Here is a 13,828-nt window from a genome sequence, read left to right on the forward strand (position 1 = left end):
CACTCCCTTGACCTCTCATTGGATATATCCGGAGCTGGTAGGAAAAGGGAAACAAAAGGTGGAGAGTGAGCTTGGAATACCTATTCCCCCACCCCCCCCACCCCGATCCTTCCAGACGTCCCTCTACTGACAGTCACAGCTCCTGACCAGTGCTCCACTCTACACAGCTCTTTATCCCCTGGTTCTGGTAACTGCTCCCTCTCTTCCACTCTTCAGGCCTAAGAGTGATGAAGGTGGCCCACCCTTACTGGCCCTGGGGTATTGCACGGGGTATCCCTGTGGTTTCCCTACCCTCCTTTGTAAGTAGTGCCTTTTTATTAAGCTCTCATCTGTTACCAATTTAGCTCCACCATTTGTTTTCTGCCAAGATCTTGACTTACAATCATCAAACTATTACTTCCTGTGTCTCCAGGATAGTCCCATGCTTTTATCTACTGTTTGGGGATAAGAATAAACCCTCCCGGGCTTCCCTGGTGGCGCAGTGGTTGAGAGTCCGCCTGCCGATGCAGGGGACACGGGTTCGTGCCCCGGTCAGGGAGGAGCCTGTGCTCCACAACGCGAGGGGCCACAACAGTGAGAAGCCCACGTACCGCAAAAAAATAATAATAAAGAATAAACCCTCCCATTTGGCCATTTCCGTGATGGCTAGTCTAGGAAACAGAGACCCTGTATTTCAGTACATGAGGTTTAGAACAGAGTTCTTAAAACTTCCCTCAATAGAACAGTCTGAGGTTCACAGTTTTGGGTGACTCCCTATAAGGGGGAATTGAAGACCACTCCTCTGCCTCCATCCTACTTTGGAGTTTTGGCTCTTCTTGGGAATTTATATAACTTGCTCCTAAGTGATCAACCAACTCTTCAGTATGGAAAGTGTTGTGTGGGTAGTTATATCATTAAGTTAGCCAGGATAGATGGCCAGATAGGATTTTTGGTCAGTCTTGACCTAATCTTCCAGATACCGACCCATTTCTGTGAGGCATGGCCTGCATTGCCGATCTCCTTCTGGGCTCTGGGAATCCAGAGGTGTTCACGTCCCCAGATGGCAGCAGCTCCTTCAGGCCTTTGATGGTTTGGGATTTTAGTGGTAGGCGTAGACCAATCTGCTCATTAAGGCAGAGCTCACAGATCCGGTTGCCCAGCATGTGCCAAAAGATGGCTTTCCCAGTCTTCCTGTTACTCATCAGGACACTGAGGAAATCGTGCAGGTCCTGCCATAGGTCCAGGAGTTGGACCTCCACTTTCAAATTTTGCTTCTTCGGGTGGTCCCAAAAGGGACTCCCTGCAAGGCATCAGCACACAAGGCCCAGTGGCTGTACCCCAAGGAGAGGTTTTGCTCCACGGCCTTCTTAATTGTCATGTGGGGGGAGTAATTGATGATGGGGGTGACAGTCCTCAGGTGGGTAAAGAATGATGTCTCAGAGAGGCCCTCCATGTGGAGGTGGCTCTTGGCTTTGTTCTTCACATTGGACTTCTTGGCACAGAGAATATCCTTTTCCCAGAAACTGATAATTCTCTCCTTTAAAGAGGTCTCTTTCGGGGAAGGCATTTGTATAACCAACTTGCCTTGAGGAAACAGCTCCTGGGGGAGCAAAGTGTTGATATCTGGGCTGGTACTCACTTCCAGAGACCAAGAGCCATGGTCTGTCAACTGCCACATCTTCCTCTTGGCCTTCCCGCTCGAGTACCGCTTCTGGGGGTGGTGCCCCTTCTTGATGCTCATACTCAGAGGGAGCCCTCCTACGTGGGTATAGCAGATACTGTACAGGCAAGTCTCGTATTCCTGCATCAGAGCCTGGCACAATTCCTCCTTGGCCATGATCGTCTTAGCGTGGGTGTAAAAGTTTGGGAGCCAATAGCTTGGAGTTTGAACAGAGCCACTTTTTGCTTGTGACTCAGGATTTCCCTCCTGGTGGTTGACTGGTTGGGATGCCAGACGGAAAGTTTCAGAAGGGCCTCTGGAAAGAAAGATAAAGGATGAAAATGATGTGGAATGGTGAGGTTTTTGAATTTTTCCAAATGTTTTTGTGTCCTGGGGTGTAGACAGGTCAGATATATAGTGAACATGTTTTTAGGGTTTGTTCAACACACAGTGACCCCTTCTTCTGGTTACCTTCCTTCTTCCCCAGAGAAATAACCGTTTTGTGGGATTCCTCAAGTTACTTTTCAGACTACTGAAAGTTATTGTAAAGGAAAGCAAGAGGTACACAAAAACATGTTCAAGAACAGGAAACATGTACCTCTGAATGGGGTTTCTCAAAGTTAGATCTGACTGAAGGAAAGAGTTTGGACTGGACAAATTGAAAAAATCCCAACTAGCCCTGATTTTAATGTCATCAATTCTCAGTTATCTACATGAATAAAGAGGAGTGTGACAAAGCCCAAACAGCGAGTCTTCTGGAACACATTTGTATTTGGGTTAGGAACACCTTCTCAGTAAATAAATAAATACATTTGAATGAACCTGATGTTCTAGGGAAGGGGTTGGCAAACTTTTTTCGGTAAAGAGCCAGTAGTAAGTATTTTATGCTTTGTAACCCATATATAATCTCTGTTGTACAGTCTTCTTCTCCTTTAAGCCTCTAAAAACACAAAAACACTCTTAGCTCCTAGGCCACATGTACTGCATTTGGCCTGTGGACTGTAGTTTGTTCTCAAGAATCCCAATTGAAAAATAAAACAAACCAACAACAAAAACACGCCATGCAGGCTTAGAAGTGCAGGAGCTATTCAATTACCCTGTCCCAATTCCCCTTCGTTCTTGCCAGCCACCCTTCACTGACAAGTACTATCTCAGGAACAGGCACATACCAGCTTCAGGACAACTGGTCTCTCTCAAGCCCTTCCCTGTTTAGGGTTGGGGTTCCCACTGATATCCCTGATGGAGAGGGTAGCAGTCTGCAAGGCAAGAGACTGGGGACTATCAGACACTGGATTGATTTTTTTCTTATATCTCCCAGGGATTTCACTTCGGATATGCTTTATAATTCTCACTGATGTTCATGTTGTAGAGAGTCACCACCCGTGAGCTTTCCTGCAGATGGGTGGCCTTCAGCATGAAGAGGAGGGACAGGTAGTAGTCTCTCACTTCCATGTCCACCTCATCTATGCTCAGGATCTTCTCAGCAAGAATCCAGAAATCCACCAGCTCTTCACCTGTGGGTCGGACAGGATAGGATAGGCACCAAGCTGCACCCCAATCTTGCCCCTCAGCGGCTGCATCTGCATGTGGCCTCTGATCCCCCCACCCCCAACCACCAGCTTGCTCTAGTGCCTCCAACATCACCTTCAGCCACTCCTTTGGCTTAAGGCATCACCTCCAGAAACGTCCTAATGCAGGAGCTGATGGGAGGCATGGAAAAAAGGGACTTAATACACAGGAGTCTTTCATGAGTTTTTTTTGGTTGTTAGAAAAACTGTCAGTTTAGGGAAAACCACGAGACTCTGAGAATAAATCATTAGACATTTAGGTTTTGTCCAAAAAATAAAGATCAGGGGTAAAAGAACATTTCCTAGATCATGTCTCAGAGCAGCCTGCAGAGGACACTGGAGCCAAAAGGTGCCAAAGACTGCATTCCCTGTTTCACAGCTTTGCCAGGGCAGAAGTCTGAGTGACAAACTGTGAGACAGTCGGTCTAGTTCTTCCCTGCCTGATCCATGGTGATCCAGAATTTCACCTTTAAACTAGGATTTGTTCCTCCATGAAATTTAATTATGATGAACAGGAATGTCAGCCAGTGCTGCCAGCTTCCTAGACTCATCAACTACTGGACCCAATAGAACAGAAAGCAGGACATCTCAACACTTTCTGGCATAGGTGTGGCCTCAGAGTTCTTCTCAACACAGTCCTCCAAGTATCTACTACCCAACCACCACAGTCGACATGAGAGTTTAATCCCTTTTGCTAACCATGGACTAAAACACAGAGGAAAGAACTCACCAGCAGTTGCTTGCCCAAATGGTAAAAATGTAAAAAGCAGAAATGTCTACCTGGCTTGATGCTGTTTGTCCTACTTACCTGCTTTATAGTTTCTTCCACAGTCACCCTCAGGAGCTCCTATCCGTCTCCCTCTCCGAATCCACACATCAAATTCAGCTGCCTCTTCCCCCATCCCAAACCATACACCATTCAAGAATCATACTCACCAAGTCATGGGGTATATCTGGCCACAAGCTCCACTATGAATTTTCAAGAGTGTAAAATGGTGTCTGACCAAAGACCTGCAAAAGAAAGCTAAGAAAGAGCCAAAGGGGTCTAGAGTTTCTCTTCATGAAAATGTCACAGTCCATCTGCAGCCACGGGCGAAGAGAGGTTCCATTGCGTTCCTATTTCAAGGGACATTAATTCTTAACTTTATTGCACTGAATCAACTTGCTTTGTGCAAAACAACCAAGAAAGATTAAACCGCAAGATTCACTTATCTTTTGGCTCCATTCTGCCCCGACCTGGGAGTTATCTTGCCCGTGTGCAAAGGCCAAAGCTCATGACATTAAAAGGTATTTATTTTGTGTATTGCATTATTCATTTCCACAGGACTTAGAAAGAGCAAAGGCTTAAAGCCTTTTCATAAAGAGAAATACCTTTGGATTTGCCTAAATTCTTTAACTGGAGAAAGGAGAGAGAACAGAGGATGTGAGGATTAAAGGTACAAATTACTTAGGGGGGCATTAAGAGTGTCCAAAATTGATAGAAAATTCTAGGCTACTGTCCTCTTTTGTCAAGGAGAAGGGTCTGTGACCTAGGCAGTTTTGGGACTAATGTGAAAGGGCTTCTATGTTTACAGGTAGCTGTGCTTAGCGGTCTCACTGTAGGCATCAGAATATCTCAAAGTGCCCCCAAAGTATTTGTGATAAACCAGAGGGGCTAAAGTGGACTCTCAGCACAGCACGTCATCCTGACCATCTCCCCGAGACCGGCAGCCCCAAGCTTTTGTCAGTCTGCGGCCCCCTCCTTCTCTTCCCTTGTCCTTGGCTGTATCGATGGAAGGTGATGGTGTTGCCTGCACTTCACAAATATCGGTCTATGAAGGAGACTCAATCCTTCGTGACCCCTCCCTGCTCTGCACTCAGTGTTGGACAAGACACGCCCTGCCTGGCTTGTGAAGTTACCTTTATGGGATGTGCAGTGGGACTGTGAAATCGTGAGATTTTGTGGGAGTAGTGCGTGGGAGCATTTTCACCATGTGACATTTGTGCCATTCAGGGCAGGAGGCTGATGAGGAAAACACGCCAGGCCTGGAGCCACAGGACCTGGTCACTCTAGGACTGCCCCAGATTTGCCAAGTGATCTTAGGCAAGTCATTTAACTTCTGAGACTCATCTGTAAGGAGGGAGTGATGTTGACCTGACAGGGTGATTATGGAAATTAAATGGTAGAAATTTGTAAATTGACAGCAACACTCAACATGAAATACCACTGTCTTCCTAAATAGACCACAGCCACCTAAATGGCCAGGACGTTCTCAGGATTCTACTTCCCACATTACGTTCGCCATTTCTATAACATTATTGTGGGCTGCATAATTAAGTTGACAAACTGATTAGCTAAAATGCCTTAAGGTTACTTCTGAAACCTTTCATTAAGACAGTGGCAGATGCTAGAGTATGAGTGAGGATCACCCCCAAACACCTGCTCTTCGAGGCCTTTTCCTCCTTCCCTTTTTTACCATGTTGCTGGCACCACCATCCACCCAGGCACCCAAGCCTGCTACCCTGATCCCTCTCTTCTTGTTACCACTTCTGTCTGACATTCAAAGTGATAGGTCCTGCATTTCGCTTTGTGAAAAATCTCTCCTATTTATCCATCCTCTTCATCATTTTGCCTTTAGACTCTCATCACCTCTCACCTAGACTCTTGAAACAATCTCCTGACTAGTTTCCCTGCCTCCACTGAGGTCCCCTGCCAGCTCTATCCATGGCCAGACTTCTGCAGAAATAATTTTCCTAGATGAAAGTCTGATCATGTCACTCGTTTACCTAAACCTATGATGATTTTCTCCTAACCTCAGAATGATGTCCAAACTCCTAAGCTCGGCCTACCTACTCTCGCAGGCCTGGCTCTGCGCCTCATCTCTTGCTATGTCTGCCTCTCACAACTTTTTCTTCAGCCTTAGAGTTTCCCCCAAGGTGCCATAGGACTGTATTCCATGGTGCCTTTACTTACTCTGTCCTGTCCCTAAGGCCCCTGCTTCTCTTGATACTCAACCCCCCAGTCTTTTCCTCTTGCTTCTTTATCCACCCTTCCCTCCCCATCTTCGTCCCCAGACAATTGTCAATAACTAGTCTTCTTTCCAGGCTTGGCTTGTGTGACCTCTTCACTGGCACCTTTCTGACTCCTCCAGGTAGGAGTGGCCTCTTCCTCCAATGTACCCCACTACCTCCTAGAGACTTCAATCATGTCACTCACAACCCTTTGCGCACTCACATTAGACTGGAATTCCTTGAAGACACAGATGGTATCATTAATATCTGTGTTGCCAGGACTAAGCTCAGTGTCTAGCACAAAGTGGCCACCCAATAGCTGTTTGTGGAATAATAGTGTTTTTTTCCTAGTTTTGTGAAATTTCACCTTTTAACAGGCAGCATCCATGGAAAAAGGTGCACTGAGATGAGCAACTATTTATAAGGCACCAGCATTCAGATGTAACCAAATATTTAAGCCAAAAAAGAAGCAGGATTAGTGTAGGTTTGGTTTGAAGAATATTTTGGTATTTGAGGTTTGTTTTAGTTGCATAGATTGAGAATATATATAAATTGGGTTTCAGTTAACAACTCAGCAATTGCTATCTGCCAAACACCGGGTGAAGGGAGTAGAGCAGAATGAATAGTCCATGGTCCTTCTCCTGGAGGAATTCACAACTTCACAGTCCAGTGGGGCAGATACACACATATAACACAAGAAAGGTGCAAGGTGCCAAGGGGCACAGAGGCAGGGAGAAATAAGTTCCTATTGGGAGGACCTAGGAACTCCTTAAGCAGAGCAGGATTTAACTAGAGATCTGAAAAATGGTTAAGAGTTTGGTGAGTGAAACTATGGAAACTAAGAACACAGCCAAGGAGAAGCGTAGAGGTGGGAGAATGCCAGGTGTGCTTTGCAGGGGTAGAGCGGCCATCACTGCAGCACTGGGTACCAGCAAAGGGTGTGATGAAAGATAACTGTGTACAGGCAAAGGTGATCGAGGAGGCTGGGGATTTAGGATTTCATTATATCAATAATTGGAACTCCTGGAGATTTTAGAGGATTTTCTACTTCATATTTATTTGCTCAAATTGAAATAGTTTTGATTTGGTAAGAAGTTTATTTTTAAAAGAATGCTGGAGAGGGTGTGGAGAAAAGGGAACCCTCTTGCACTGTTGGTGGGAATGTAAATTGATACAGCCATTATGAGGAACAGTATGGAGGTTCCTTAAGAAACTAAAAATAGAACTACCAGATGACCCAGCAATCCCACTACTGGGCATATACCCTGAGAAAACCATATTTCAAAAAGATTCAGGTACCACAATATTCATTGTAGCTCTATGTACAATACCCAGGGCATGGAAGCAACCTAAGTGTCCATTGACAGATGAATGGATAAAGAAGATGTGGCACATATATACAATGGAATATTACTCAGCCATAAAAAGGAATGAAATTTTGGGTCATTTGTAGAGACGTGGATGAATCTAGAGACTGTCATACAGAGTGAAGTAAGCCAGAAACAGAAAAACAAATATCATATATTAACGCATATATATGGAACCTAGAAAAATGGTACAGATGAACCTGTTTGCAGGGCAGAAATAGAGACACAGATGTAGAGAACAAACGTATAGACACCAAGGGGGTAAAGTGGCTGGGGGTGGTGGTGGTGGTGGGATGAATTGGGAGATTCGTACTGACATATATAGACTATTATGTATAAAATGGATAACTAATAAGAACCTGCTGTATAAAAAATAAATAATATAAAATTAAAAAAAAAAGGCACTCAGCTCAGTAAGAGTCACTATTCAGCTGTAGATGAAACATTTGGATTTAAGTCTGAGAATGCCTACTAGGAGAGAAAGAGATGTGTTGAAAAATCAGCAAAAGTTTCATCCTCTAGAAGAATTATAAGATATGTGGAACCAATCATCTCTATATGGGGAGAAAAAAATCTCTCATAAGCAGGATTGCTTTGAGGATGGGAAAATGAAGCAATTGAATGGATCATTTCACAAGGGTAAATCTCAGCATGACGATGGCTTTTAGGGTCATCTAACTCAATATCTCCCCTCTCCAGGACCCTCGTCTGCAACATCGCATTGCTTAAACACTCCCAGCTGTGGGGAGCTCCCCGCCTCACAGGACTGCCCGTTCCATTTATGAAGAGAGAAAATAGTTTCATAAGATCTTTCCTACCGTGAACTGCCTTCTTTTACCTTCTTTCCGTTTGTTGAAACTCTGCCCTCTGAAGCTTGATTGAATTCATCTAAGTCCTCTTTTAATGGACAGAGATCCCATATTTACAAAGTCATTACAACCTTCTGCCTACCTTCGCCCCCTCTGGCTAGTCACTAAGCATTTCTTCAATTATTCATCACATGACCTCCTTTCCATCTGGTTCTCTTCTCCTTGGCTAGAGGGGCACCCACAACTCAAGCATTCCACATCCTTCTCAGGGAGGAGCATAAGACAACAATTACCCATGTTCTATGTTATATTAGCATGGCCAGAAATGGGGTTAGCTTTCACCATCTTTAATTTGTGCAGTCACTTTTCAGAAATCAAGTCAAATTTCAACTTGTCAGTTTGGGCCCAAAATTAAAGCCCCCAAAAGAGGCTTTTTTGAATATATCGGTAATGCAACATATTTATTATTTCTCTCAAGCTTGATCATTGTGCTTCCCAAGTTAATCTAAGGAAATAAATGTTGACTGCCTCAAAACCAAGCATAGATACCACAGGTGGACAAGGTGGCCTCTCTAGGTTCATTCTAATTCACTGCCCCTAATTTTAGTGTATAATGTCAACTGGTAAATAGTAAGTTAATTGTTCTATCAATGGCCCAGCATTTTTCCATCATACCTAAAGTGTATAATGAAAGACTTACGGGGCTTCCCTGGTGGCCCAGTGGTTAAGAATCCACCTGCCAATGCAGGGGACGCTGGTTGAACCCTGATCCAGGAAGATCCCACATGCCACAGAGCAACTAAGCCCGTGAGTCACAACCACTGAGCCTGTGCTCTAGAGCCCGCGAGCCACAACTACTGAGCCCGTGTGCCGCAACTACTGACGGCCACCTGCCTAGAGCCCATGCTCCACAACAAGACAGGCCACTGTATTGAGAAGCCCATGCACTGCAACAAAGAGTAGCCCCTGCTCACCGCAACTAGAGAAAGCCCGTGCACAGCAACGAAGACTGAACGCAGCCAAAAATAAATAAATAAAATTATAAAAAAAAACCCACTCATATAATGAGAAACTTAAATATTATACACTAGTCCTATCTCTCAGCTAGCTAAATGTCTGGTGAGAAAAGTACATGGCACTCCACCTGGGTGAAGTTGTAATAACATAAGAAAACTAAATAATCCCCTTCATTACTTTTCCTAATGACACTTTGGTGGTTATTGTCTTCTAATAATAGAAATAGAAATAGAAACCCAGACAATCAAACACGATTGTAACAGAACTGATGCCCGTTCTTGCCCCCTGATCCATAGATGTCTTTTTCTTTTGCTACCTAGTGTTGTAAATATTTATGTGTTTTTTTCTATCTTCCTCCTCCTCAGCCCTCTGCTCATCTTTTTATGATAATTCCCTGATTTAATTTATCTATTCCACATGGATAATTTCAAAATCTATGTTCTCAGTCCAGACTTCTTTCTTTGGCTCTAGTTTTAAATATCCAATGAGCTATGGGACATCTCCACATGGACACCTGTCAAGCACTTTCATCTCAACGTTTTCAAAGCTGATCTGATAATTTTCCTTCCCAACCTTCTCCTTTTCCTGTTTTCCCAGTCTCAGTTACTGGAACCACCATCCAATTGTCTAAACCAGAAACTTGAAAATCATCTTTGATTCCTGTTGCTCTGTTTCTCTCTCTCTCTCTCTCTCTCAATACTCCCCTATGCAGTGGAGGAGTATTCCTCAACTGTCTGCCTCAACAGACTGAGCTCCATGAGAGGTGGGATTTCTGTCTTTTCATCTTTCTTCCTCTAGACACTAAGAGTGTTTGCACAGTGTCTAAGTTCTGTAAATGTTGAATGAATTATTCTTTCAAGAAAAGATCTTCAATCGTTTGGACTTTTGTTCATTTGTTATTATTCATAAATCCTGGCATGGATTTGCTGAATAAGATTGTTGAGACGATCTGAGTGCAGGAAAGCAAGGCTTTGGATAAATTTCTCAATCGATTGTTTTCTATAGTCACACATACTGTTGGTGACAAGGGGCTTGACTGAGAGCAGTGCTTGGCATTAACAATACAGTCTTCACAGGATATAGGAACAAGGCTCTCCATATCCTCCACTTCCCTGTCCTATTTCTCCATTCTTGTTTTTCCATTCTCACCTGTTTTGCCTTCAAACTTCATAATAATCTGAGCAGGCTTTCAACATTCGTTCCACACAATAGTGATACTGATGTGGTAACAAAGAAATTGTTGGATAACCCCAAACCTCATGCTAGCCTTCTCCCTGGAGGCGGTATGACACAAAATGGGCCAATATGCATTTTAATTCTTCCCTCTTACTTATCCCGCCTAGTTGCCTTAGTTGTCTTATGAATGGGACTCTATCTGATCCTAAAAGATGTGGTGGCATAAGGTGGGTTAAAGGGAGAAAAGAGAAGAAAAACAACTGTTATGAATAACATAAAATCTACATGTGGTGGCCCTGAATGACTGACTCATTCCTGTCAACAACCACGAAGGTGAGTGGTTTGCCTTATTTGGGGGGCTCAAAGCCACGGAGACATCCCTCTCAGAGACTCACCAGCATTGCTCATGTGGCCTTGCTCTTCCTGCCACTGTGATTGATTAGGAGCAGAATTAGCCCCCAGTCAACAGAACCCTGCTCCTTATGAATGCACAATGACACTTTCTCCTAGGGGTTCCAGATTCTATACCTCTGGTAGAGACCTCAGTCTGAAAATAAGTCTTTACGTTACCTAATCTTCTGGATTCCCTTAACCGTACAGACTCTTCCCATACTTAGGGCTTTAGTCCATACTGTTTGGTGTGGTTCGACAGTTTCTTTAAAATTGTTGTCTAATTCTAGATCCTGAGTTTAAGTTCTGTCTTTTTAACTTGATTTTATGCTTCGAGGGAGTAGGAATCTGTTCATTCATTTCTCACGTGTCTTTTGGATCCAATATCCTGCTAGAAATTTAACAGGTACACAGTGAATGTTTAATGACTTGTCTCTCAGAGAAGCTGGAAAATTCAACCTAATATCCATGCTGTTTTCCACCCCTTCTCTTCCTTCCCAAATAGTTTCCTCTGGTTGGCTGTGGGTTACTATCCACTGGCTTTGAAAAAAGATTGAATAAACATTAGCTGAATGCCTTCCATGAGGAAGAATTAGATGAGGTGTTTATACTTGATTCTCATTCCATTCTCAGCCATGCAAAATAGGGATTATCATCACCTCCTTTTCAACGAAAGATAGTAAGTGCAACACTGAGATTGGACTCTGCCTATGTGATTCAAGAGCCCATCTTATTTCAAATGTGCCAGTAAATCAAACCTCCCTTTCACATGAAAAACATGTTTTAATGGGCTTAGAAATAAGTCTCTTGGACTTGCTCACAATGATGTGTTTTTCTGTATAATTTCTCCTGCCACTTCTTGTGCGTATCCTTATATGTTTAATTAGACTTTCTTTCCCACAGATGTTATAAAGGAAGACATAAACAATATCTATATGGAAAGGAGCTACTTAGAAAAAGGTACCCCACATATCTAAGAATTTTACCATAAGACTAAGACAAAGTCATTTAATATTTTCATCAAATCATAGCATACAAAAGAACTGCAGATTTTCCGTGACCAATTTTGACCAGAAATGTTCTAACCCTGATCAATCCCTCATTCATCTAGACCAGTCACTCCAGAAAAATAGAGGCAAGCAAGAGGCAATATGGGAAAGAAGTTATAATTCTTTCATTTTAATTTTTCTCAGGATGGTATAATGATTTTCTATTGTAAACTGGGCCAGGCCTACTTCTGGGATCATGAGTAGCTCAAAGAAAAGAGCAGAACACTTTTGATCCACATAGAAAGAGCTTTAGAGATGAAGGACAATAATAACTGAAGAGAAAGGAGGCGGAAGTAATTTCTAGCAAGGTCTAAAACATTGGTAGCAAGTTGGAAATGTGGAGCTCAGCATGAGTTTGCTCACAGAGAACAGCTGGTTATAAGACAAGTGTTCAGAAGATTTTAATGTGGAAATTAACTTTTGATACTCATTTTTTATTGCCTTCAAATGGGTTTGCAGAGTAAGTTCTTGTTCACTTGAAGGAGAGGCAAATGATTTTGGGTAGTCCCGGGTTTGGGTCTGATTTGCCACATTTAGATCCCTCCTTACACTGTCCTAGGATCCCTGTAAATTAGCCCAAAGAGGCTCCTGAACACTGAGTGGGCCAGGGGCAAGTGCATTTATTAGGGTTTTGTGTAGCTTTGTTTTGGTCACTCAGTCTCTGACCATCCTTCTTATTTGGGCTGAAAAATTGTGTGAGTCTTGGAGGGACTGTCTCCTGCCAGAGGGGCCGGACAGTCCCTCTCCTGTCCTGGCCGCAAGGACACAGGCACCTGTCCTAGACTCAGCAGTCAGATCCTCCATCCAGGGCTCTTCATCTTGAAGGGGTGACTCAAAGCAGTTATACTCCAATAAACAATAATAATTATAATAATTTTAAAAAGCAAAAGGAAAAAGCTTAGGGGCAATGAGAGATTATGCATGGTGGCGCTTATTACAGCAAAGGCTCATTGGTGATGGTGCCAGCAGTAGTGGCACAGTGGAGGTGTCCACAAAGGCTGAAAGAAGATGCTGTAGTTGAAAATTACCTTTGATTGCAATGGGAGGTGGTGCTAACCACCAAAGTATATGTGGATATCATAATAGCAGCTATGGTGTATGGATATCAGAATGATCCAACACACAGATTCTTTGTGGTGGCAAATGATCATAGGGTCCCTTGGAAAAACTGTGTGGCAGCCTCAGTGAGATTCTACTTGAGAACATAAACTACATGGTGGCAGGAATTTTTTACCCTTTTTTCAAGTGATGCATCCCCAACATCTAGAGCAGTTTCTGTCACGTGGAAGTGCTCAGTAAATATTTGAGTGAATGAATTAATATGAATACGAACCAAAAATGAGCCGTCAGGTAGAATTCCAGACCCCTCATCCAATTTTCAGTCCTGAGTCAGAACTAGAAGCTCTTAAATGAAAAGAAAGCATTTTGCCCCTTAGGAAGAACCTTGTAATATTTTTGCAAGTATTTCCTGGGAGTCTCTTCTTAACTTTTGCCAGAGATCTGCCGCCATTTCCAGGGTAAGGGTTCACTGGAGTAAAGGAGATGCCCAGAGCTTTGGGAAATCATTGCACACTAGATCCGCTCCAACACACAACTGGTAAGTGGTAGAGCTGAGACATGAACTTAGGTATAATTTTTTAAAAAACAATATATTTTATATTTGCCTGATAATAATAATCATCTGGGGCACTTGTAAAATATACAAAACACTTGAGCCTCACCCAGGCTCTTCTAAGCTAGAGTTGTCAGAGCATGGACATGGTAATGTATGTGTTTTTTGTTTTGTTTTATTATTTGTTTATTTATTTATTTTTGGCCATGT

At 43.2% G+C, this 13,828-nt stretch overlaps 1 protein-coding gene across 1 annotated transcript; it reads right to left on the reverse strand.

The window, feature by feature from the left end:
- Positions 1-212: 212 nt before the first annotated feature.
- RGSL1 (regulator of G protein signaling like 1) lies at positions 213-10,975 on the reverse strand. Its single transcript, XM_065870995.1, is given in 9 exon segments — positions 213-218; positions 964-1,020; positions 1,023-1,285; positions 1,288-1,857; positions 1,860-1,955; positions 2,992-3,153; positions 4,140-4,231; positions 8,038-8,119; positions 10,963-10,975. Coding segments are annotated over 9 exon segments (1,341 nt in total).
- Positions 10,976-13,828: the final 2,853 nt, after the last annotated feature.

This window comes from Phocoena phocoena, chromosome 1, assembly GCF_963924675.1.
Source record: "Phocoena phocoena chromosome 1, mPhoPho1.1, whole genome shotgun sequence".
Lineage (NCBI taxonomy): Eukaryota > Metazoa > Chordata > Mammalia > Artiodactyla > Phocoenidae > Phocoena > Phocoena phocoena.